The sequence below is a fragment of the Podarcis filfolensis genome (assembly GCF_964270895.1).
Source record: "Podarcis filfolensis genome assembly, chromosome: 17".
Classification (NCBI taxonomy): domain Eukaryota; kingdom Metazoa; phylum Chordata; class Lepidosauria; order Squamata; family Lacertidae; genus Podarcis; species Podarcis filfolensis.
The window spans coordinates 12,029,955-12,053,658 of record NC_139621.1 but is presented as its reverse complement, the minus strand read 5'-3'; the positions used below and the strand labels follow the sequence as shown (position 1 = coordinate 12,053,658).

Genomic DNA, 23,704 nt, shown 5'->3' with positions numbered 1-23,704 from the left:
AGCACGTCAGGCACTCCTGTCTTCCACTGCCTCCTGCAGTTTGGTCAAACTCATGCTGGTAGCCTCGAGAACACTATCCAACCATCTCGTCCTCTGTCGTCCCCTTCTCCTTGTGCCCTCCATCTTTCCCAACATCAGGGTCTTTTCCAGGGAGTCTTCTCTTCTCATGAGGTGGCCAAAATATTGGAGCCTCAGCTTCAGGATCTGTCCTTCCAGTGAGCACTCAGGGCTGATTTCCTTAAGAATGGATAGGTTTGATCTTCTTGCAGTCCATGGGACTCTCAAGAGTCTCCTCCAGCACCATAATTCAAAAGCATCAATTCTTCGGCGATCAGCCTTCTTTATGGTCCAGCTTTCACTTCCATACATCACTACTGGGAAAACCATAGCTTTTACTATACGGACCTTTGTTGGCAAGGTGATGTCTCTGCTTTTTAAGATGCTGTCTAGGTTTGTCATTGCTTTTCTCCCAAGAAGCAGGCGTCTTTTAATTTCGTGGCTGCTGTCACCATCTGCAGTGATCATGGAGCCCAAGAAAGTAAAATCTCTCACTGCCTCCATTTCTTCCCCTTCTATTTGCCAGGAGGTGATGGGACCAGTTGCCATGATCTTTGTTTTTTTGATGTTGAGCTTCAGACCATATTTTGTGCTCTCCTCTTTCACCCTCATTAAAAGGTTCTTTAATTCCTCCTCACTTTCTGCCATCAAGGTTGTGTCATCTGCATATCTGAGGTTGTTGATATTTCTTCCGGTGATCTTAATTCCAGCTAGGGATTCATCCAGCCCAGCCTTTCGCATGATGAATTCTGCATATAAGTTAAATAAGCAGGGAGACAATATACAGCCTTGTCGTACTCCTTTCCCAATTTTGAACCAATCAGTTGTTCCATATCCAGTTCTAACTGTAGCTTCTTGTCCCACATAGAGATTTCTCAGGAGACAGATGAGGTGATCAGGCACTCCCATTTCTTTAAGAACTTGCCATAGTTTGCTGTGGTCGACACAGTCAAAGGCTTTTGCATAGCTTCCTTAGCTGGCAGGAAAACAGCTGGGCAGAGGTGACTGCAAGGGCTTTGCGGCAAGTGGGCAAGAGTGTTCACCCCAGGTCCTATGAACTCACAGCCTCCTGATTTGTAAATTTTTGACAGAGAACTATATTCTGAGGCCCAGGTCTCCAAAGAACAGGCAGTTCTAGTTCCGTTGTCCTCAACGTTTCATGGCTATAGCATTCTTATCATTTGCTTTCCTATTGCTATACACCAAGGGAGACAGATAACCATCTGCATATGTGAAATTGAAATATTTTCAACAGTCTGGATGTTCTTAATTGTCAGTCAAGGGGGATGGAGCTATCTGAATCCACAACTTATATGGCCCTCACAAAACCAGTATCAAAGTATTGATTTCCCAATCAATATAGAAAAATAGGACAACATACATGACCATACAATATTACCTGTAGCAAATTCAAAGGGCGAAGGCCTGGAGCATTTTTTAAGCCAAAAGGGCCACCTGCTGAGATTAAGAGAACATTGTGATTTCCCTCCCTCTTCAGTTACATCCAAACTAGAGGTAGAATTGTATTGCTAAGTAACAGTAAAACAACTGCAGCTGATAAAAGCAAAAATATCTCGCCCCTTTCAAATTAAACTAAAGCTTTTCACAAAACTGTCTCATTGACTCAGCCAAAATTTATAAAAACAACAAAAGAGACAAAAAATCTGGTTATTAAATATATTTAACAATACAATCTTAAGGCTCAGAAGAATGGTTGAGAGCATCTGCACTGAACCTCTCATATATTATCTGGTTTCAATGGACAAAACAATGGCACCCAAACTCTGAATCCAGTTCCTTCTCTCTGAAGTCTGGAGGAGAGCAAGCATACAAATCATATATTTAATACTTATTTGACATATTTATACCCGATAGATCAAAATGTGTGTGGCAGCTTACAAATCATGGATCAATGAAACACCAAACAAATCAGGAAGTTATGGAATTACTTTCATTATATTTGATTTTTATTCTGTTGTGTGGTTTATATTATTGTTGATGTGAGGTACTCTGCATCCTAACTTCTAAAGGGTGATACGTAAAACTCTTAAATAAATGAAGAAAGAAAACAAACCGCAACAGAGCAAAACTGAAGACTGCATGGTGTCAGATAAAAGTGCAAAACTCTAAAAACAGCAGCCAATACTGTACCAATGCACCAAATTTAAATGTCTAGATAAGCAAGATTGATTTTACTTGGCACTGAAAGCTCTGTTTAACAACTTGCACCGGGCAAACAAATCTAGAAAGGAAATTCCAGTGACTAGGTGCCATGACTTAAAGGCCCACTATTTGGCAACAGCCTGTCTAATCTCAGCAGATGGAGGAACACTGAGAAAGACCTGCTGTAAGTTACATTATCATGCAAAGCGGAACCTGTATTAAGATTTGACATGGGGAAGGAGAAATGGCGAATAAAGAAAAAAGGTAGCCGACATATACACATGAACTTCTTACAGTACAGTCGCACCTTGGAAGTCGAACGGAATCCGTTCTGGAAGTCTGTTCAACTTCCAAAACGTTCGGAAACCAAAGTGTGGCTTCTGATTGGCTACAGGAAGCTCTTGCAGCCAATCGGAAGCTGTGTTGGATGATCGGCTTCCAAAAATATTTCGCAAACCGGAACAGTCACTTCTGGGTTTGCGGCATTCAGGAGCCAAAATGTTCGATAACTAAACTGTTCAAAAACCAAGGAACGACTGTACTTAGGAGATTCAGTCACATGGCATAAAGGGATTTTCCCAAAGCCCTGGAGATGGCTAATTCACATGCTATCAATTGTAACCAGAAGTGATTTCTAATTTTTTTATCACTGACTACACAGGTCATTAATGAGCCAATGAACTACTGCATTCAACCCCAGTAGAACACCGTTTATGTCCTTGCCTTATGAAAATTAAAGAGGATCTTACACATTACCTCCTCTATTGCCCCATTTACTCGGGCCTTAGAGACGCATTGCTGCAAATTATACCCAATTCTATAACCAGTCCTGAAGATAGAGTAAAATTTTTGTTAGTTGATGCAAACCCACGCATTACCCATGTGGTAGCGGTTTTTGTGATGAAGGCCATGAAAGCCAGGGAAAGATTTATGGACGACAATGTAAAGACCCCTTCATCGTCTGTTTAACTCGTTGCTCGTTTTCCCTCCTTTTCTATTCTGTGGGAAGAAGGTTTTGTTGGCATAGTATGTAATGAATTTTAATATTTTTAACTATTGTAGTGTTGATGTTTGTGCACAGGCATGGTCCTCTCAATAAATGGATTTGATTTGAACTACTGCATTCAATTTTCCCATGACTTTTCCCATTATAGAGGAAGTAGTCCCACACTGTGCCGTTCCCATTCAACCAAGATGGAATTTCCTACTGACCTGGCTGTGAGGAGGGTTGCACTGCAGCAGGCAGCACACTTGGCACCAGGCCTCCTGATGGTAAAATGCCACTTAGGTTGAGGCCTGCAGGGGTTATTGCACTAGTACTACACCCCAGCATGGGGTTTGAGCCGCTCATCAATGTCTGCGCTCCACTGTGCAAAAGGAAATGAGCAAGCATGAGACCAGAATGTCATAAAACAGCACAAAGTACCGTTTTTGGTATCTAATAATAATAATAATAATAATAATAATAATAATAATAATAATATTTATACCCCACCCTCCCCAGCAAAGGCTGGGCTCAGGGCGGCTAACAACCAATAATAAAAACAAGTTGAATGAATACAACCTAAAAACAACATTAAAATACAACATTAAAACATTAAAATGCAGCCTCATCACAGGAGGAGAAAGGAAAAAAGAAAGAGGGCGAGGGAATCAAACTGATTCCAAGCCAAAGGTCAGGCGGAACAACTCTGTCTTACAGGCCCTGCGGAAAGAAATCAGATCCTGCAGGGCCCTGGTCTCAGGAGACAAAGCGTTCCACCAGGCTGGAGCCAGTGTTGAAAAAGCCCTGGCTCTGGTTGAGGCTAATCTAACTTCCTTAGGGCCTGGGACCACTAGGGTGTTGCTATTTATGGACCTTAAGGTCCTCCATGGGGCATACCAGGAGAGGCGGTCCTGTCGGTACAAGGGTCCTAGGCTGTGAAGGGCTTTAAAAGTCAAAACCAGCACCTTAAATCTGACCCTGTACTCCACCGGGAGCCACTGCAGCTGGAAAAGCACTGGGTGAATATGCTTTTGCATCATTATTGTTGAGGTTATATAGTTCAATCCCCAGCTGATTTTATTATGTCTTATTACTCAGAAAAAAAATATGTACTGAAACTTGCAAGGAAAATCTGCTGCTCTAAAATAAACAAATCGGAAATGGATCCATTTCTCCACACTGTCTAGATGCCGTCTTTTAATTAGACCAGGGTTTCCCAAACTTGGGACTCCAGCTGTTTTTGGACTACAATTCCCATCATCCCTAACCACTGGTCCTGCTACACAGGGATGATGGGAGTTGTAGTCCAAAAACAGATGGAGACCCAAGTTTGGGAAACCCTGGTTTAGACATTCCCATAGTGCTACATGAACTCTCCCACATTAGGGAGCATATGAAAAAGTGCCTAAAACACAACTCCAATGACAGTGAGAATAATGCTGAAATAAACTATTTCTTCATTATTATTATAATTATTATTTCCAATATTTCAATACAGATTGTAAATATCACCCCCCCATCTAATACCTCTAGACTTCCCATCTCTTCCCTCCGTGACATCCTATTTACTTGTTATGCCGCATATCCTCTTTAACCACCCTATTTCATTCTAGTCTTTCTCTTGGTTGTTAATTACTGCTGCTCATAGATCTTATGTTATCTTTTTTTGGCAAATCATCTTTATTGGTTTCTTTTCATTTACATTCATAGAATCACATTGTAACATCTCACTTCTCCCATGACTAAACTTATATTTCTAAATAATAATAAAGAAAACAAAAACAAAAATGTGTGCTTATCAACATTTGGTTTGTTTGTCTCTTTAAGTAATCTACCCTCAGCTGTGTCTCACACTGATCTCTGACTTTTGTCATTATGCTGGCTAATTCTATGTATTCAATCAACTCATTTTGCCACTCGTCTTTAGGGGAAATTGCTTGTTCTTTCCACTTTTCACGTGTAATAGTTAACTTTAAGCTCTCAAATCTAACAAGGAATGACGTCTCCAAGCTAAGCAAAAACGAAGCTTTTAGCAATTCTTTGCTTTTTGCGCCAAATCCACATACCATATTTTTCGCTCTATAAGACGCACCTAGTTTTTGGAGGAGGAAAGAAGAAGAAAAATGTTCTGAATCTCAGAAGCCATAACAGCAAGATTGCTGCGCAGTGAAAGCAGCAATCCCTCTTGCTGTTCTGGCTTCTGGGATAGCTGCGCAGCCTGCATTCGCTCCATAAGACGCACACACATTTCCCCTTACCTTTCAGGAGGGGAAAAGTGAGTCATATAGAGCAAAAAATACGGTAATTATGGTTATCTGTTAATACTTAAGAATGCAGCGCATAAAGCGTTCACTTTCACAGACAGGGAGCCGACGAGGGTTGGCAAGCCCTTCTCAAGCCTGGCGTCGTGTCATCAGCACAGCATAATTCTGGGGCAAAATGACTGTAACAATCAAGAAGTGTGAAGCGCCGTAGGCAGAAACCAACTTACCACACAGAGCCCACTACATTGATGAAGTTAAGTCCTGCAGAGTTTGCCATGACCTGGTTGGAGGAGGTTCCTGTAGTAACGGACGTTACCATGGTGGAAAGAGGAATGGTCATTACAGGCAATGCCTGGCTCAGAGACATGTGCTGCTGAGCGAACGGGGAGAGCAAGGTGGGCTGAGGGGTGAAGCCTGAATCGTGGGGAGTAGGGGAGGCAGAATGGGTAGTCAGAGTTGAGCTCTGAGCGTCAGAAGGGTGTGGGGTCGATGAAGGGGTGCTGGTTGGAGTAGGAGTAGATGGCTTAGGAGTTCCAGACCCTGCTCATTGAGAAAAATAAAAAGCACTAGTTTGTTATAAAAGGCCAGTCCTTTGGTAAAATAAGGTTCGCGGAATCTCACTTAGCTCTGATAGCTTGCTCCAGTTTAAAAAAATAAATAAAAACCAGCAAAACGCAAGGGTTAGTAATTGCTGTTAATTACAGGTGTACACAAACAATATCATTAGGCTTAATCCTGCAAATGAACACCAATGCAGTATTTCCCTATTAAACCGTTCTAACACTGACAATACACTTATGCAACTGCTATGAAGCTACCTTTAAACAATGCATTTTGCTTGCCAAAAATATAGGCATTCAACACATGTAATAGAACATCTGCGTCATAAAACAAATAAAAACAGATCTGAACAAAAAACACAGACTATGATCAAACTGGGGCAGGGGGAACAGTACAAATAGTTATCGGTAATGAGCTTGCTTAATTTAGGCCTAATTTGCAAAGGAAGGAAGGAAGCATTGCTTGTGGCAGAAAACAAACACTTGTGTGTTTTAAAGCATAAATTTGGCATGATGACATCATATCAATGGAATGAAAACAAAAAAACCAAAGCTCTTGAGGTGTTTTCGTTTTATGTTTTGTTTTTTTTAGCTTTCATGTCCTGCAGAAAGAAAGGAAAGAAATGTGAATGTCCAGAAGCTGTGAGCAAAGCCTTATTTACAGCAACAACTGTGTGCAACAGATTTATACAATTACTACTAGCAACATAAAAAGAAGGGAGAGGGCTGTGTGAATCAAACGGTTGGAAAATTGATCAAAGCTTCCTTACAGGTTTTCTTTGTGCAAAACAGGAAGGCAGAAAAATGACACCTTTTGAGCCACCCAGACAATTTTAGATTATGCCACACTCAAGCGACAGGACATTGTGCAGCAGACTAAAGAACAGGCAGGCAGCTATGAGCTATTCTTACCGATTCCCTCTTTCTCGCCTTATGAGCCACTGCCTATCTATTGAGACATGTAACTATTTCAAAAGTAGGTAAAAATCCACAGCGATGCAGTGATTCTGTCCCAAAATTAAAACTTGGCTGCCACTCAACTGAGTAAACACTTAGCAAAATGGTGTTGTCTTGAAATTATTCTTACATTTTCATCATCAGCAATGATTTGTAAAACGATATAGGAGTGTTTTAAAAAATCAGTTTGTAGTTTATTGTATCACCACCTCGAGACTGATCATGTTATTTACATACACAGAGATACAACTGCACCGTATTTGACGACATTTAAGAAGTTTTAGCTGCTTTAAAAAAAATGCAAATTTAAGGAGGCATTAAACGAGCTACTGTTTATACACTAGCAGAAAGGGCTGAACTTTGGGAGCGTCTACAGTCACATTAATTACCAGGCTGTGTCAAAGCGAGGGACCAGTGCTTCTTGCATAAAACGGAATAGAACGTATACACAAACGGTGCATACATATATTTATACAGAGAAACAAGTACAGTTACAGCAAACGAAGTACATACAGTACATACAGCCTGCCTTAAGTGATGCAAACTTTATACACAATCTAGGGTACAATGGACATTTAGATTCTCCAATCAGCTGGTTAGGAAGTTTATAGCACGAGAAGCCTAGGAAGACTTAATGGACAATTTAGGGCGGGACTCACTTTGTGACGAGCTGGCAGGAGACATGGCGGTTGGAGAAAGCATGCTCAGTTGATTCAGATCCAGAGACTGCTTCCGAGACACACTGGGAGGCTTGGGAGGAGGAGGAGTTGGGGATTTTAGGTGGCCACTTGACTGCTGTGAACTAAAAATGTTACCTGAAAAAGCACAAATAATCCATGTTACGTTCTGTGAACCAACACCAGAAAAGAGTTACCGTATTTTTCGCTCCATAAGGTGCACTGGATCATAAGGCGCACCTAGTTTTTAGAGGGGGAAATCAAGGCTTTTTTTTTTAAAAAAAAATGTTTTTTAAACAATTGGCACAAGCCAACACAGCCAGCGGGATGGATCCCGCTCGCTGTCTTGGTTTCTTTAGCCGCGCACAGCCTCTCCAGCTGGGAATGGCAATTCCCCCACCTCCCGCAAAAGCCCACAGGAGCCACGCACCATTTAAGGAGCACGCGGCTCCTGCCAGCTTTTCTGCAAGGAGGGAGAAGGGACTGATTGGCTGCGTCAGTCCATTCTCCCTCCTGGGGAAAAGCCAACAAGAGCCGCACAGAGCTTGTGTGCAGCTCTTGGGGGCTTTTCCTGCCTGCCTCCCCCCTGCATTCGCTCCATAAAATGCACACACATTTTCCCTTACTTTTTAGGAGGGGAAAAGTGCATCTTATGGAGCAAAAAATACGATGCTTTGTTCTCTAAAGTGTGCGCTTTAGGTGTGCAAAATAAGAAGTGCACAGCAACATCTGCCATTGCTACCTGCAGCAAAAGGTAACCTCAATCTACATATTGCAGGTATGTAAATAGCTTCACCCCCTTCCTGTGCCAAAGTTTGAAGCATGAGAGACCCTCTATAAAACTGATGGTAATTGCAGCCAGACAGGTTATAACGAGTAATTGGAAAAATGCAGAAGAGCTAGGGGTGAACCAATGGAGGGAAAAATTGAAAAATATTATAAACTTAGAATATCCAACTGTGAAAATACATAAAATGAAAGGGTTTAAGGTCAGTGAGAAGGAGGAGGATTGGTTTGAGAAAATATTGCATTATTTGGGCAGGTTTGAACAATTTGGGGCAATTAAAATGTTAAAAGTTAAATAAACCTTGTAGAGGGAGGAGTGTTAAGGTATATAGAATTGTACATATGGTTGATTTGAATAGGTTATTATTGATTATGTATACCCAATGTATCAGCTGCCTGGGGGTTCTCACTGTTTGTGTTTTGGTTGTTGGTTAAAAAATAAAAAATGAGGGACCCTCTAGGACAGGTTTCCTCAACCTCGGCCCTCCAGATCTTTTGAGACTACAATTCCACAGCCAAAGGGAGGGAGGACGCCATTTTCTCGAAGCCTGACTACACCTCATTTCCCAGTGGAAGGGATACCTGCCAGTCTATTCAGAGGGCAGACTCTTCCCAATCAAAACTGCTGCCATGACAGCGGTTTAAGTCAAGGGGACTTTGTTCCTTGAGCAGATTTAGCCAGGTAGGTACCTTAATAAAAGCTGACGAGGTGGGCCATTGCTAATGTATTGCAACAGCAGGTAAAAGGATGAGCAAGGCAAATTTATAAATGTATTTGGACACTAAAAAACAAAAAAAAGGGAAAGCACAGCCAGGTTTACTCTCTCAAAGATATGCAGTAATTGAAACAAAGGAGAAACAAAGGGGTAGGAAAACTGAAGCTAATGCAAATATATTTCACATCTGGCAACCAATGCGCCTTTTTGGTTTCAGATAGTACCATATTTTTCGCCCCATAGGGCGCACCTAGTTTGGGGGGGAGGAACAAAGAAAAAAAAGTATTTCCCCCCCCCCGGCGCGGGGCTGGGGCGGGGGAAGCCCGAGCTTCCCCCGACCCCAGCCCCCAGAACAGGCTGCTATCCGCAAGCCTAGGGAGCCCGGCAGGAAGTCACGCCGGTCTCCCCAGGCTTGCGGATATATGCCCGAAGCCCGGGGCGTGCTTCTCAGCTCTCCGGAAGCCTTGGGAGACCGATGGGAAATCCCGCAGGCTCCCAAGGCACACCGACCCCTCTCGCTCTCCAGGCTTCAGCGAAAGCCTGCATTCGCCCCACAGGACACAGACACATTTCCCCTTCATTTTTGGAGGTGAAAAAGTGTGTCCTATGGGGCAAAAAATACGGTACATGGGTAGATAAGTTTAAAAAGCCCAGGACACAAGTTTTCACAGCTCTCTAGCGGCTTTGGGGGCTCACTTACCAGAAGTAATATATTTAGAGTTAACTGTGGAAGAGTATATTTGATTCTGATCAAACTAAGTCTCCTTGAGCAAAATATACATTAGGAGGCTTAGTTTGGCCAGAATCGAGTAATACGCCTCCAAACACTAAACATATTGCTTCTGGTAAATGAGTCACCATAGCCGCTAGAGAGCCGTGAAAATTTGTGTCCTGGGCTTTTTAGACTTGTTTACCCATGTACTATCTGAAAGCAAAGGGGAACACTGGTTGCCAGATGTGATGTTTTCTGCTCTCTTACCCTACTATTTTTTTTAAAAAAACAATTACCTGAAGAGCTACTTCCTGAACTTGAAGGTAGTTTGATGGGAGGTGGTCGATGCTTCACACCTTTCCCCAGCACTGAAGACTGAATATAGCCTGACACACTCTCAGGCTGCTAGAAGCAAAACAAAAAAACAACAACCCTTCTTACTAGATGTCAACCTTTTCTTCCAGCTTTCATCTTTTTTCGTTCTTCCCTTTCTCAATTTGACAGGAGAACGAACACCCGAGTTCCTAATTTTTGATTCTGCAAAACACCTGTCCCTAATTCACTGGTACCTCTATTTTAAGACTAGTTCCTGGCATTCCACCCGACTCTCCCAACATTCTGAAAACGTTTCAGACTGCTCAGGAAACAGAATGGGGTGTTGGGCTATGCTGGCTGGGGCTGATTTGGTTCTATCACACAAATTACTGGGGTTGTACTTGAAGATACAATTAAAAGGGGCCAATATTTCACCAGTGGACAGATTGAGCCCTGTCCTCGTGGCTCTCATTCACGAATATCAGAAAAAGCAGAGTCTTAAGATAGAAGAAAGTAGATGGGCCAAAAGCCAAGCAGTTAAAAAGTCCTGGGGGGGGGGCACGGAATGATTGTCCCTGTTGTGTAAACTTGAGATTAAATGGAATCCTATGGAATCATTGCATTTTTTAAAGGTGTCATTTAATTCATTCATTAATAACTTACTTCCATTTCCTTCCCAGGAGAGAGCTGGCTTAGATGGACAGATCCACAGGAGTTGTGAAGCATTTTCACTGGGCATTTAGCTTCGTTTTGAACTAGCTCCTGGTACTGATTGACTACTCTGTAACGTAACATTAAGCAGAGGTCATTCATGAGATCACATAAGTACTAGGTGAAGGCGTCTCCAGAACCAAAACAATGCAGAGGCTTCTATATTCTTGCAGTTTCTCTATTCATTACTTCCAATCAACAAATTATGGAACTGAAGTAAAAGACCATACCTAAGATGCAACGATAATTAAAGTGACATGAGCAGATTTTACTCATTTTTTCCAAATTCTCCTGTTTTACAAATACAGTCTAATTTGGCATCCTCTTCTACCAAGCTCAATATTTATTCTGAGATGCAGATGGGGTTGGGATAGTACAAAAAGCAGCACAATGAGGCATGTGCATAACGAATAAAGGCAACCAGGGGGTGGATGAACAAGGAACATGTAGAGGATGAAACTCTTCCATGAACACTGAAGGTTTTTCTTAAAAAAAACCCAACAGAATCACATAACCATAGAGTTGGAAGGGACCACGGGGGTCATCTAGTCCAACCCCCTGCAATGCAGAAATCTTTTGCCCAACATGGGACTCAAACCCACCACCCTGAAGTTAAGGGTCTGAGCTATCAGAAACTGAGCTATCAGAAATTCCTTTTGTTTCTAAACACCGTGCTGAAACCATTAAGGGCTAGAGAAAATAAGAGTGTTTGGATTATGGGCATGTTGTTTTTCCAAATTCTGTAAAATATAATATAAAAATCCTCAGGCTGTCATGCAGAAAATGACCAGCACTACTGAGTGACATTGCCAGACAAGAGGACATAGCCCTGGTAAAACCAGGGATGTTCCTAGGGGACCAGATTTATCGGACCATACCAGCCCCCTACCTTGCAGAAATCCACTATGTTGAATACCGCAGACTTCTTACAGTGGCTAGATTAAATGTCCTTGACTCTGCGATATTGTGGGGAAGGTACAGGGGAGTACCATACGCCCAGAGAACCTGTCATTGTGCCATGGGTGTAGTTGAGTCCACCAAACACATTCTCTTGACTTGCCCTTCTTATGCAGAGCTTAGACAAAATTTTATAGACCCACACCTATGTCAATTTAGCTTCCTACCCGGAGAAAACCAGGTTTTACACTTGCTGAATAATGTCACTAGAGCTATACCTTCCTTGGTGGCCAAATTTCTTTTTTTTAGCTTTTAAGCGTCGCAAGACTATAATTGACTGTATTGATATGGGGCTATCTGTTTAGCCCATTTTAGTGTTGGCTAAGTTCTAAAATCTTCCTGGATGTTTTAACTGTGTATTGACAAATGTACTTTTTTCTGACTGACGGTCGAATAAAAGGTTGATGATGATGATGACCAGCACTAACCATGGAAGCTAGTCTATTGATAACTACTGATCTATAACCAGGATGGGAAAATGGTGGCCCTCCAGATGTTGCAAGACTACAACTCCCATCATCCCTGACCACTGCCCATGCTGAGGCTGACAGGAGTTGGAGCCCTGCAACATTTGAAGGGCTGACCTCATGGAACAGGAACATAATTTATTCTGAAGAAGAGGACAAAGAAAACGGAGGGTTGCTATCAAGCTGAAGACTACGGCAGGAGCAACAGTCTCGCCATAGAGGTGGCGGTTAGCGGCCGGCATCTTCCACGCAGCTGATCTGGGAGCAGGAGAATGGCCGCTCAAAGCACACTGCTAAAGGGTGCAGACTGTTCAGGGATAAAAGCTTGCTAGTGAGCAAGGGTTTACGTGCAAGTATGAAGGGAGGATGGAACAGAAAATAAACACAGCTTGGAAAGCTGCCTAATAAGATTCTGCAGGAGAACAACTCAGTTCTTAGCAAAACAAGAAATATTTAGAGAGAGACAATAAATGACTAATGAAGTTAGCATTGTATAATTAAAGAAACAGCAGGAGTATATTACAGGAGTACGATTAGACGACAAATTGCCTTGCCTTATTAGAGGGATGAAATTTCGCCCTCCCCAGAATTGTAGTAACAAAAGGGTTTTGGTAATATGTAAGAAACATTTCAGCTACAGGACACAAAGAAGAGTGAAAGATGTTTTGGCGATTTTCACCTAGTACCACCAGGAGTCCTTTTAAAAATAAATAAATGTGCATATACTGTTAGTATAAAAGTGTGAGTAATGCCCATGGAAGTGTGAGCTGGAGGAAGCTGACTTTTCTACCTCTTCCTCCCCTTGACTGGCCAATAAAAAGCTTATTTCTTTCCTAAGGGTCTCCTTCTGATATTTAGGGATTCCCCCTTCCCCCAGACCAAGCACGCTTCATTTCCCAGGACTTCCTACCCTTGAGAGCGGCTTTTCAGTGAGCAGGTAAGCAAGAGAGGGACCCAAAGTCAGCTTCTGCCAGTCCCTTTCCATGGGATCTCCTTCCATGGATCCAGCCCAAAGTGTTCCAACAGCAAAGTTGGGAAATAAACTTGGAAAATGCAGGTCAGATGGACCGATGTTAATTCTAGCGCTAAGAAGCATGAATGGAAAATACTGAATCACAAAGCATGAATCACAAAAATACTGATGAACCCCTTACCTTTCTGCCTCTGTCTTTGAGCCAATAAGAAAACTGTAGGGGACACAATACATGAATTAAAGATTTGTTTAAGGCAAAAAGAAGAGTTGACATACATCTGATCAGTTGAGGTGGACACTATTATAAAGCCAGTGTGGACTAAAGCTTAGAGTTTAATTAGAGCGTTGATTAGGACTGTAAACTTGGGGAACTATTTGTTGGGATTTTTGACTACGTGCAATTCTGTGCAGCTTCACACAGAGTCAGTTAAGAGTTGGCCAACAGCCAAGACAACTGAGCAGAGAGGAGTTACCTGCCTGGAGATATGGAAGCCTGGAAACAGCTTCTCCATTGGTTAAGGTCTCACACAGGCATAGTGATTTATGACCTTACTGACTGGAATGTTTGTTGTTGGTCAGTGTGGTGTTCTGAGAGCTCTTTGGAGTTTGTTCAGAGAGTGCTAGTTAAGATCAGTGTATCTGTTCTTGTATATACAGTGGTACCTCGGGTTAAGTACTTAATTCGTTCCGGAGGTCCATTCTTAACCTGAAACTGTTCTTAACCTGAAGCACCACTTTAGCTAATGGGGCCTTCTGCTGCCGCCGCGCTGCCGGAGCCCGATTTCTGTTCTTATCCTGAAGCAAAGTTCTTAACCTCAAGCACTATTTCTGGGTTAGCAGAGTCTGTAACCTGAAGCGTATGTAACCTGAAGCATATGTAACCCGAGGTACCACTGTAGTAACTTGTAGAGTCTGCTATAAATAATAAAGTAACCGAATTACTAGTAGCAGCACTTGTTCCTGCTTCGTCCATCCTGCCTGCAACTGATTGCTTTCTGGAACTCTGCGTATGCACTGCTAAGGTCTGGCTAAGGTCCTGCAACAGGTCAAAGTTGCAAAACACCAATACTATTCAACTAGATATTTGGGCTAGCACTAACACAATGGGACTTTGCCCCTTGCCCCCCTGCACACCCCATACCACCCCCAAACCTGTTCTGGAGGGTTGGGCAAACCCCAGAGCAGAATTAGGTGGAGCTCAGGGAGAGGAGAGGAGCAGAACATTCCACTGCTCAGGAGAAATCCTTGCGCTGGTGGAACATTCTGCATTCTACATTCAATACAGCACATTAGTCCAAATTCCCACTCAGCCCTGAAGTTCGCACAGTGACCTTGGGGAAGTCACCATCTTTCACCCTAACGTTTTTCATGGCGGGTGGAGACAGAGAGACAGAGAAGCATGTACATCGCCTTGAGCTCCTTGGAGAACAGACGCAATATAAATGGAATAAATAAAACGACTATCAGTCATTGCTGCAAACGGAAGCTTCTTTATATTCAGAAGCTGTGTATTTCAAAATATTAGGTACTGGGAATGAGCAACAGGGGAAGGTCTGTTGCCTTGAGGCTCAGCTTGATTGTACCAGAGATTTTTCGGAACACTTTTGGGAAAAAAAAACTGGGCTGCAAGGACTAACTCCTGCTGAAGGAGCGGGCTAGCCGTCTTCCCGCACTAACCCTCATTTCTTCAAGAACTCAAACAGTAACAGGTAAAATTTATTTTTCTAAAAAACAAAGAAAAATAAAGAAATGCCATTTTCCCTAAATCCACAAAAATGTGTCCCAAATGATAAAATACGTGTTTTACTCCAAAATTTAAGATGAAGGCCACTTACTGTGATGGAATTGTTGAGCTCTCGTTGTCTTCGTCATTTTTAATCATTTGTATTTTACCATAGTATAATGGATTTCCCAACGACTGGAAAATGGTCAGTTTTGTTTTCTGAAGGTGACTGCCAACTTCGCATTCGAAGACATAATCATCTTTTATTTCCTGTCAAAGAGAGAAATATTGATACAAGCGGATTCCTCCAATTCACAGATTAAAAGAAGGCAAACCGCTGGAGAGCCCTTGAGACAAGAGGCAGGGTGTGCATTTTTAAATTTTGCTTCCAAGTAAATTCTAGAGGAAGAATAATAGAATCACAGAATTGTAGAACTGGAAGGGACACCCGTCTGGTCCAACCCCCCACGATGCAAGGGTTCATCAATAAAGGGTTCATCAATAAAGAACTGGTTATGTTTAGAATGATACTGCATAGGGAAATGTTCCCTGATACCAAGATGAGGGATTCTATGGAATGCAGATAGAGAGAATTGATAAGAATAATGATCTGTTGTGACCTTGACGGAAGTGTACAATAGATGAGCCTTCCTGTGTTTTGGTTCGTTTCTTTCTTTTTTGTTCTTTTCTTTTCTTTCTTTTTCTCCTTCCTTTTTCTTTCCCATAATGGCTCATGTTTTATGCCATGTATTTTGATATTCTTTGTAGTTTTGTATCCCTTTCTATTATTATTATTAAGGATTTCTCTTTGGTAATTTTGGTTGCTTATATTTACCTGTATTTGTTTAAAGCAAATAGAATAAAATAAAATAAAAAGAATCTCAACAAGCGGTTCCCCATCCAATGTGAAACCATACTTGTCCCTGCTTAGCTTTGCAAATATACTAGCAGTTTTATTGCTGCACCAGAGTATCAGTGCCTTTAGGCCTGTCCCCAAATGAGTTCCAAGTGGGCCACTATTTGAGCAGTTTCAGGGAGCAGAGGAAAAAAGCTATGGCAATGAGCCTCAAGAGAACTCTTGCCAGGTGACATCCTTTGCCGGCTGCAAAGTTGCCACCCAAGTTAACCACACAGCTAAGTGAAGCTAAAAATGTCCATGCCTTTTATAAAAGTCTACCCTACTCCTTCCGTCCCAATAGTGAACAGAAGAACTTGTTCTGCAGCTCAGATACAGACCTGTATGCTTCTAATCTCAGCAGTTTCATATTCAGCAAAGACTTAAAACCTCCTCCTCCTTGCTGGGTTTCTGAACCCAAGCAGCAGAAAGGCAGTTCTGCTCCGACAGGGTTTCAATGTGCGTACAAGGCACATTCAATATAGGCTAGCAATTTGGCCAAAGGAAAAATCCTGGTCTACCCAGTTTGTCTATCAATTTCAACGAATCTGCACTAACTTTGGGTATCACCACAATAATGTACTGAGGGAAAAACAACAAAAACGGGGCGGGGGGAGATCTAACAACCTAACAACAAAAATATAGGATTCACGATACGGGCGGAAAGTCGTTATTTTTCCCACCCTGATTTTGAGAAGCTGCTGCGGGCAGTCTAATGGTTTCAGTTTCTCATTCATTTCAATAGGGGCAAATCAAATCCCTGAGTTAAACTGTATTTTTAAAAAATTGAGAAGGGATGGTGGTAGAAATGAAACAACACAGGGCAACTGACCACATAATTGATGAGAAGTACACAGAGTACACAAAGTGGTTTGAATTTGCTAAAAAAATAGATGCTGGATTGAATTTATGTGGTCTCTAGCTGTTATGGTAAAAAGAATTGGGAAAAATATTGTTTAAGTTACAAAATTTAAGAAGTTGATTGGAAAATAAGGTGTTAAATGGAATGTTAAATGGAATGTTAAGAGATTAGGATTTGCTGGATAAACAATTTGAACTAGAAAACAAGAAGGGGAGGTATGAGGAAGTCAAGGAAACATGTTATTGAAAATTGATATTGAAATTGATTTGTTTTTAATATTTTTTTTTCTTTCTCTTTTTCTTTTTTGTTTGTATAAAATTGAAAACTCTAATAAATATTTATAAAAAAAATAATGAATTTGCTAAAAAAATAATATCACATTTTAAACTGCTACCAATCCCACCGACTTGGGAGGTCTAACTGATTGAAGACCCTAATTCAGAGGCAGTTGCTTCTGAGGCTCAATGTGAGACACGGCTCATGAACAGAGAAGACTACAGATCCATGTTGGTTTTAGTTGCATGATCAACAGCAGCAACAGCAGTTACCTCTCAATGCCATGTAACCGCACTCCTGAAAAAGTCACAAGACCCATTTCCCCGTATTTCCTAATAACAATTTGAAAAGATTCCTAGAGCCTTCCCTTACTCACCTAAACACATTCAAGTACTGATTGTTCTCTGTGTTCCTATCTTTTGGAACACGATGTCTCTTTAATTATCGAAAAGGTTAGCAAGCAATCTACTATTACTCACATGAGCGGGCCAGACACTGGGTTGTGAGTCATCAGGTTTGATAGATTTTTCCACTTTGGCGTATTTTTCCACCTTCAGAAACAGTTAAGAGATCAGTAAATTAAAATGAGAGCAGATTAAAGATGTGGATGAGGAGCGTAAATGTCCTTATAATTGGAAAAAAGAATTATAATCATACTGATTGGTTCAGAGAGTGAAGGCAAGACAATCCTAATGAGGGTTTATTGAGCTGTGATGATCCTTACAAGTGGGAGAAAAAGAATTCCCAGAACAGGCATGATTATAAACCTCACATTTTCAGTCCAGTTTGTATCTTGACAGATCCCACCCTCTTCAAATATAATACATCCTTTAAATGATGGCTCTTACACGTTCACTTATTTTAACAGGCCTTACAAAAACGGTGTAATTAATCTGATTTAAAATCTAGAAGTTTTCATTTTCAAATGTTCTTCTTAAGATAGCCAATTTATTCTTAAGGACTGGGATCTGTCTTCTTTTCAGAAGAGAATGAAAAAGAGTGACGTCCAACTAGCAGCTATGCTAAACAGAGGTAGTGTTGAACATGTTCTGCTAGTAGGCCGGCTTGTATAAGCAGAACTTCTTGGACAAGATGTTTCAGAAGCTGAGAGATTACATTGGCATGTACAGATCTGTATGTACAAGCTCCTGGGCCAGAGCTCCATCAGAAGACTGACAGCTTTGGATAGCATCCTAGGAATGACAAATTTTACTCATCTCGGCCTGTTCCAGAAACCTATGCACTTACATCTACTTCAGACGGCGCCGTCAAATAGCAAGGATTCTGTTTCCACATATCCACACACTGGAAAAAAGGAAACCAAATATATAAATGAACAATAGTTATCGGAGTAAGTAAGATTATCTAATTATCTAATGTGCTGTCTTTTAAAAACATGCATACATTTCCAGCTTTGGAAATTTTGAGGTCGTACTGCTGGGCTCCCTTCTTTTCCTTTCTTTTCTGCAAATAATCAAACAACCTGAGCTGCGGCGGTGTTGTGCAGTGAGACACCTCCTGCTGCCGATTCAGAGATGACCTGGAGTATCTCTTGAAGCACCTGTAAAATATTGAAAATATTAATGGAAAGAATACAGGCAGTTTGGACCATTTTCATACAAGCTTGCTAGAGTGGCCAGGCATCCTCTTTCATAGCAGATAATCCACCATAAAAGGCACTGTGTGGATGGGCATCTAATTTACTGTGTGTCCGATACCAGATATACACTCTACTCATGTAAAAACCCCAGGCAGGCCCCACAAATAACCCAGAGATGCATTTTGAATAAAAGGACATATTCTACTCATGTAAAAACATGCTGATTTGCAGACTGTCTGCAGGCCAGATTGAGAAGGCAATTGGGCCGCATCGAGCCCCTGGGCCTTAGGTTGCCTACCCATGCTCTAAAGCTTGCATTCACTCAAAGCTTGCATTCACTCAAAGAGCTATCCAGTGATGCAATTCTAGGGCCTGGTGAGTGATTCATTTTTAAAATGATCATTGTTCATCACAAATGTGTTCTGCTCCAAACAAAATGTTAAGGGTGTTTGTTCTAGGGAAAGCAGACATTCCAGGTCTTTGAGGTTCTTCGAAACTTAACAACAAGTAACTTTTCCCCATTAAAGCAGCCTATTCCGTTCAACCAGACTTTTTATAAATCAAGGACCAGTAGATTATGACTTTCCGATACCTTTTCATTGGGCGAGTATTCATCTTCTGCTTGTTATAGTGAAGTCTGTTTGCTGTGCAAGTTACTGCAATCGAAGGATCCAGACACAGAGGTTCCGCTGTAGCCAGTATCAGTTGGCTTTCTAGCAGGAGTTTGTCTTCCTATAATACAGAGAGTGTTCTAAAACTGCAGTAAAGACTGCAATCCTATACACATTTACTTGGGAGTAAGTCCCATTTAACTCAATAGGACTTATTTTGAAGTACACAGCAGGCAACTTCTGTGCCAGCTTTTGCACGCTTGCTGAAAACCCTGCAACTAAAGTACGTCTTTCCACAATGGTTAATTGATGCCTGTTTTTAACCTTTTATATGGTGTTTACGGTACAGTTTTATGTTTTATTGTGGTAAACCATTTCAACAGATAAGTATTTTTTATAAATAAATAAGCATGCATAGGACTGGCTGCATGTTACAAATATTTTAAACAGTATTTGTAAATATTTGAACAGTATTTTTGGCATTAACATACATGATAGTTGAGTGTATGCACAGTGTGAAACAGCTGTTCTCAACTTGTAATCTAAGTGATTATTATACTGTCATATCGCAGGGACTTAAGATTTGTGTTTGAGAGAGGGGACCAGCAAACACAATTGCCCCAAATCTGACATCTCTCTCCTCTCTTCAGAACTACTATGGTTTCTCGCCAGTTTCAATAATCTAAACCAAAATTTCTATTAACAGAATCTTCGGAAGATTCCCAATTTGAAATTGCACATGTGAGCATCACTAAAGAATCAGAGCATACACACAAGCCCCTTTCTGCCATCTATCATCTCAATGGGACCTTAGGGCGGCGCGTGGGTAATTATAATTACAGATGGGGTCAGGTGGAATTCTACTTGGGCAACAATGCTTTTCAGCCTCCTCTTTCCTGCTGCAGCCCCTTGTGGGCAACCCCCAAAGCTGCCTGGAGGGTCAGCTCCTGCCCCCCCCCAATGGCATGGGATGTGTTAAGAGGATCTTGAACTCCCACAATACAAACAGATCTTGCAGAAGAAATGTTCTGGATTCTGCCTAATATTGATACAGTGGTGCCTCGCAAGATGAAAAGAATCCGTTCCGCGAGTCTCTTCGTCTTGCAGTTTTTTCGTCTTGCGAAGCAAGCCCATTAGCGGATTAGCGCTATTAGCGGCTTAGCGGGCTTAGCGGATCAGCTGATAAGCGGCTTAGCGGGCTTAGCGAATCAGCTGATAAGCGGCTTAGCGGATCAGCTGTTAAGCGGCTTAGCGGATCAGCTGATAAGCGGCTTAGTGGCTTGGGAAAAAGGGGGGGGGGAAAGGAAAAAAACCCCGCAGGAACTCGCAAGACATTTTCGTCTTGCGAAGCAAGCCCATAGGAAATTCGTTTTGCGAAGCACCTCCAAAACGGAAAACCCTTTCGTCTAGCGGGTTTTCCGTCTTGCGAGGCATTCGTCTTGCGGGGCACCACTGTATTAATAAACAGAATCATGCAAAATAGGTCTACACCTCCGACTCACTATGACATATTCTCACTGAAGTGGCAAACTCCAGGGTCGGGTCTTGCGCAAATTTTCCTTCATACAAAACATTTCCAGCACAAAGAATGTTAGATGTCAGGGAAGACTCTAAACTAGCCTTTTCTCCAACATGCTTGCTTTCCAATCTTATCTGGAAGGGTTTTAAATATCTATCTATCTATCTATCTATCTATCTATCTATCTATCTATCTATCTATCTCTATCTATGGCACTGAATTAAATCATTTGAGACCTCTAGCAGAGCCCAGACATAACCTTGCCACTTCACTGAAACCTAGGCCTATTCATCTCCTTGTAGACCTTTATGCCACTGAACAAGATGGCCTTTCCTGGGGTTGGAAGACCACATTGCACCAGAAAGTATCATCACAATATACCATAATACTAGGAAACTACCACACTTGTGAAACCAACTCCTTTAGCTGCCACGTTTGTTACCTGCGTCCATTTGTGGTTGTCGCTTGTAATGGAATGCACATCACAAATCAAGGTCTAGAAAAATGAGGCAAACCTTTCATTACTTGTGAAGTACAGGATTTCTAAATACGATGCATCAGGATTGTTTTTTTAAAAAATTAAGAGCAACACCAAAGCTGAAATACACGAGTTGTTTACCTGCATTGTTGGGCGCAGAAGTATGTACTTGCTTTGGTATGTTGGAGATTTGAGATTACCAGATTGTCTATAGTCACGTATTTCTGTTATGACGCAGCCACAATGGAAAATATTTATCTGTTTAAAAGCAAACAAAAATGTACATATCAGCACTTCTATATATTTATACCTGGAACTAAACAGATCTTTAGATCTCTGGGAATACTTCCTCTCTCTTTTTAAAAACGCTATTATTATTATTAAACTTAACAAGGACAATAACCAAATTATGTAAAAACTGGTGCTTCTTCTTAAGGGTTAGAAATATTTTTCAAGCGTTGCTCATAAGTTTTGAAATTTTTAATTTTATACTAGTGCTCAGTTTAGACATTATGCCAAACTGTGGTTTGTTGTAACCATAGTTTTAGAACCCAAATGGCAGTTTGGTCTCCAGACAGGATAGCGAATTTGGTCAGTTAGTTGAACATATACTCCTTATTTGGCAATCACTCATAGCAGAGTAAGATTGTCTTCCATAAACACGGTTTTAACAACGAGTCAGTAAGTGACTGTGGAGGCCAATTCTGGATCCACACGTCCTTCCACAGTGGGGACATTGGTTTCCGGGTGGGAACTGATCATGGTGTGGATTTGCCAAAAGTGCCTTCCTCTTAGTACATTTCTCCCTTGTGTCCTGAGTTTGAGTGTCTTCAAAGCCCATGACACCTTTGGTAAAGGCTGTTCTCCAATTGGAGCGCTCACAGGCCAGTGTTTCCCAGTTGTCGGGGTTTATACTACATTTTTAAAGATTTGCCTTGAGAGAGTCTTTAAACCTCTTTTGTTGACCACCAGCATTATGCTTTCCATTTTTAAGTTCGGAATAGAGTAGTTGCTTTGCAAGACGATAATCAGGCATCCGCACATGACCAGTCCAACGAAGTTGATGTTGAAGAATTATTGCTTCGGCACTGAATTTGGTCAGTTAGTTGAACATATACTATATACAGCAGGAATGGGGAATCCTTGGTCCTCCAAAGGCTGCTGAATCACAGCTCCTAGCAGCCTCAGAAAGCATAGCAAGACAAGTTCTGGTTCAGCCACATTGGTAGACCCCCCTCATATAGTTACTACTGTATATGGTTACTGTTACTTCCACTACCCTACCCACAACCACTAAACAAAAACAGAAACACCATTTCAAAGTCTTTCAAACCTGTGATTTCTCCAGGAGATCAACTAAAATAGGAGGCAGCTCTTCTGCATCCAAATATTCAAGTAATTCTCCCTCTTCATAAGGAAGCCGAATGGTTTCTGAATCTGCGTTAAAACCAAAGAATGTATTTGACTATGAATATGTGTGTGAACTATTTGCTTTCACAATTATTCCTTTCTGGGAAAAAAGAGGGAAAAAATTAACTTACAAAATTGTGATTCTGTTACGTAACAAGCTACCTCACACTGAGGAAAGGCTGGTTAAAAATGTTTTAAATGAATAGATGATCTAGAACAGGGGTGGCCAACCTTCATTCTAGTCAAGGCCACACTGTCAACTCTCGTGGGGGGTGGGGCATGTCAAAGTGGGCGCAGCCAAAATGTTTAAAAGTGGACGTGGCCAGAAAACCTAAAGGGCACATTTTTAACAGCCTCGGGGGCAGTGGTCACAAAAATACTTTTGGTGTCACAACAGGTGTGATCAGTACAATTTAATATATGGATAAAAGGGAGCAGTCAGTAATTTTTAAAAAGGATACATTTCAGAAAGGCCTTGGAGTACTGTACATTGTGGCAGTGGAGGATCCCAAGGAGCAGTCTTCCTGTCTGTCTATCTATCAAAAAATCCTTTTTTCCCAATGACAACTTTGAGGGCATGGTGAGAAAAAACACAGGGTGGTGGTGGTGAGGAAAAAATCTGGGGATAGGGGCACACTGGTTAGCCACCCCGATCAAGAGAAAGATAGCCATGGTCTTTCTTCTACTAAGTAAAACAAAATCCAGTAGCTGGAAGAATTCAAACAGACACACAGAGTCCAGAAGATCATATCAGGCTTTAAACAGATTTATTCTCAGCTAAAGAGAATAATAGCACAAAAGAGTTTTTAATCAAACCAGCAGCTCGAAGCACTGTTTATTTTAAAGCACAATCAGGAGGTTAACAGCCATTTAGTGTTAACTTTACCTGACCCATTCTTCCCTCTCAGCATCAGCGAATAACCTTCGTTTCCTGGATACAGGTTCACTACTAGGCATGACAATGTCTCCTGCAAAACCAGCTTCTCCAACAAGTTCACATTTCGCCTCAGCTTCTGTTTCAGAATGGGTG

General features: G+C 41.5%; 1 protein-coding gene across 10 annotated transcripts in view; it reads right to left on the bottom strand.

The window, feature by feature from the left end:
• The window catches only part of SUPT20H (SPT20 homolog, SAGA complex component), a 39,179-nt gene that overhangs the window by 9,669 nt on the left and 5,806 nt on the right, over nucleotides 1-23,704 (bottom strand). For 3 of the 10 annotated variants that reach the window (XM_083593182.1, XM_083593183.1, XM_083593179.1), the window contains exons 6-21: nucleotides 23,561-23,687; nucleotides 22,598-22,701; nucleotides 21,406-21,522; nucleotides 21,229-21,282; nucleotides 19,249-19,388; nucleotides 18,461-18,617; nucleotides 18,305-18,361; nucleotides 17,536-17,607; nucleotides 15,136-15,293; nucleotides 13,482-13,514; nucleotides 10,856-10,973; nucleotides 10,174-10,282; nucleotides 7,646-7,801; nucleotides 5,697-6,009; nucleotides 3,433-3,587; nucleotides 1,457-1,515 (exon numbers count right to left, since the gene is read on the bottom strand). In XM_083593182.1, coding sequence (XP_083449308.1) covers nucleotides 1,457-1,515; nucleotides 3,433-3,587; nucleotides 5,697-6,009; nucleotides 7,646-7,801; nucleotides 10,174-10,282; nucleotides 10,856-10,973; nucleotides 13,482-13,514; nucleotides 15,136-15,293; nucleotides 17,536-17,607; nucleotides 18,305-18,361; nucleotides 18,461-18,617; nucleotides 19,249-19,388; nucleotides 21,229-21,282; nucleotides 21,406-21,522; nucleotides 22,598-22,701; nucleotides 23,561-23,687 — 1,929 coding nt within the window. The remainder of the gene's footprint in view (nucleotides 1-1,456; nucleotides 1,516-3,432; nucleotides 3,588-5,696; nucleotides 6,010-7,645; nucleotides 7,802-10,173; nucleotides 10,283-10,855; nucleotides 10,974-13,481; nucleotides 13,515-15,135; nucleotides 15,294-17,535; nucleotides 17,608-18,304; nucleotides 18,362-18,460; nucleotides 18,618-19,248; nucleotides 19,389-21,228; nucleotides 21,283-21,405; nucleotides 21,523-22,597; nucleotides 22,702-23,560; nucleotides 23,688-23,704) is intronic. The other 7 variants (XM_083593187.1, XM_083593188.1, XM_083593185.1 and 4 more) reach the window with 3 other exon arrangements.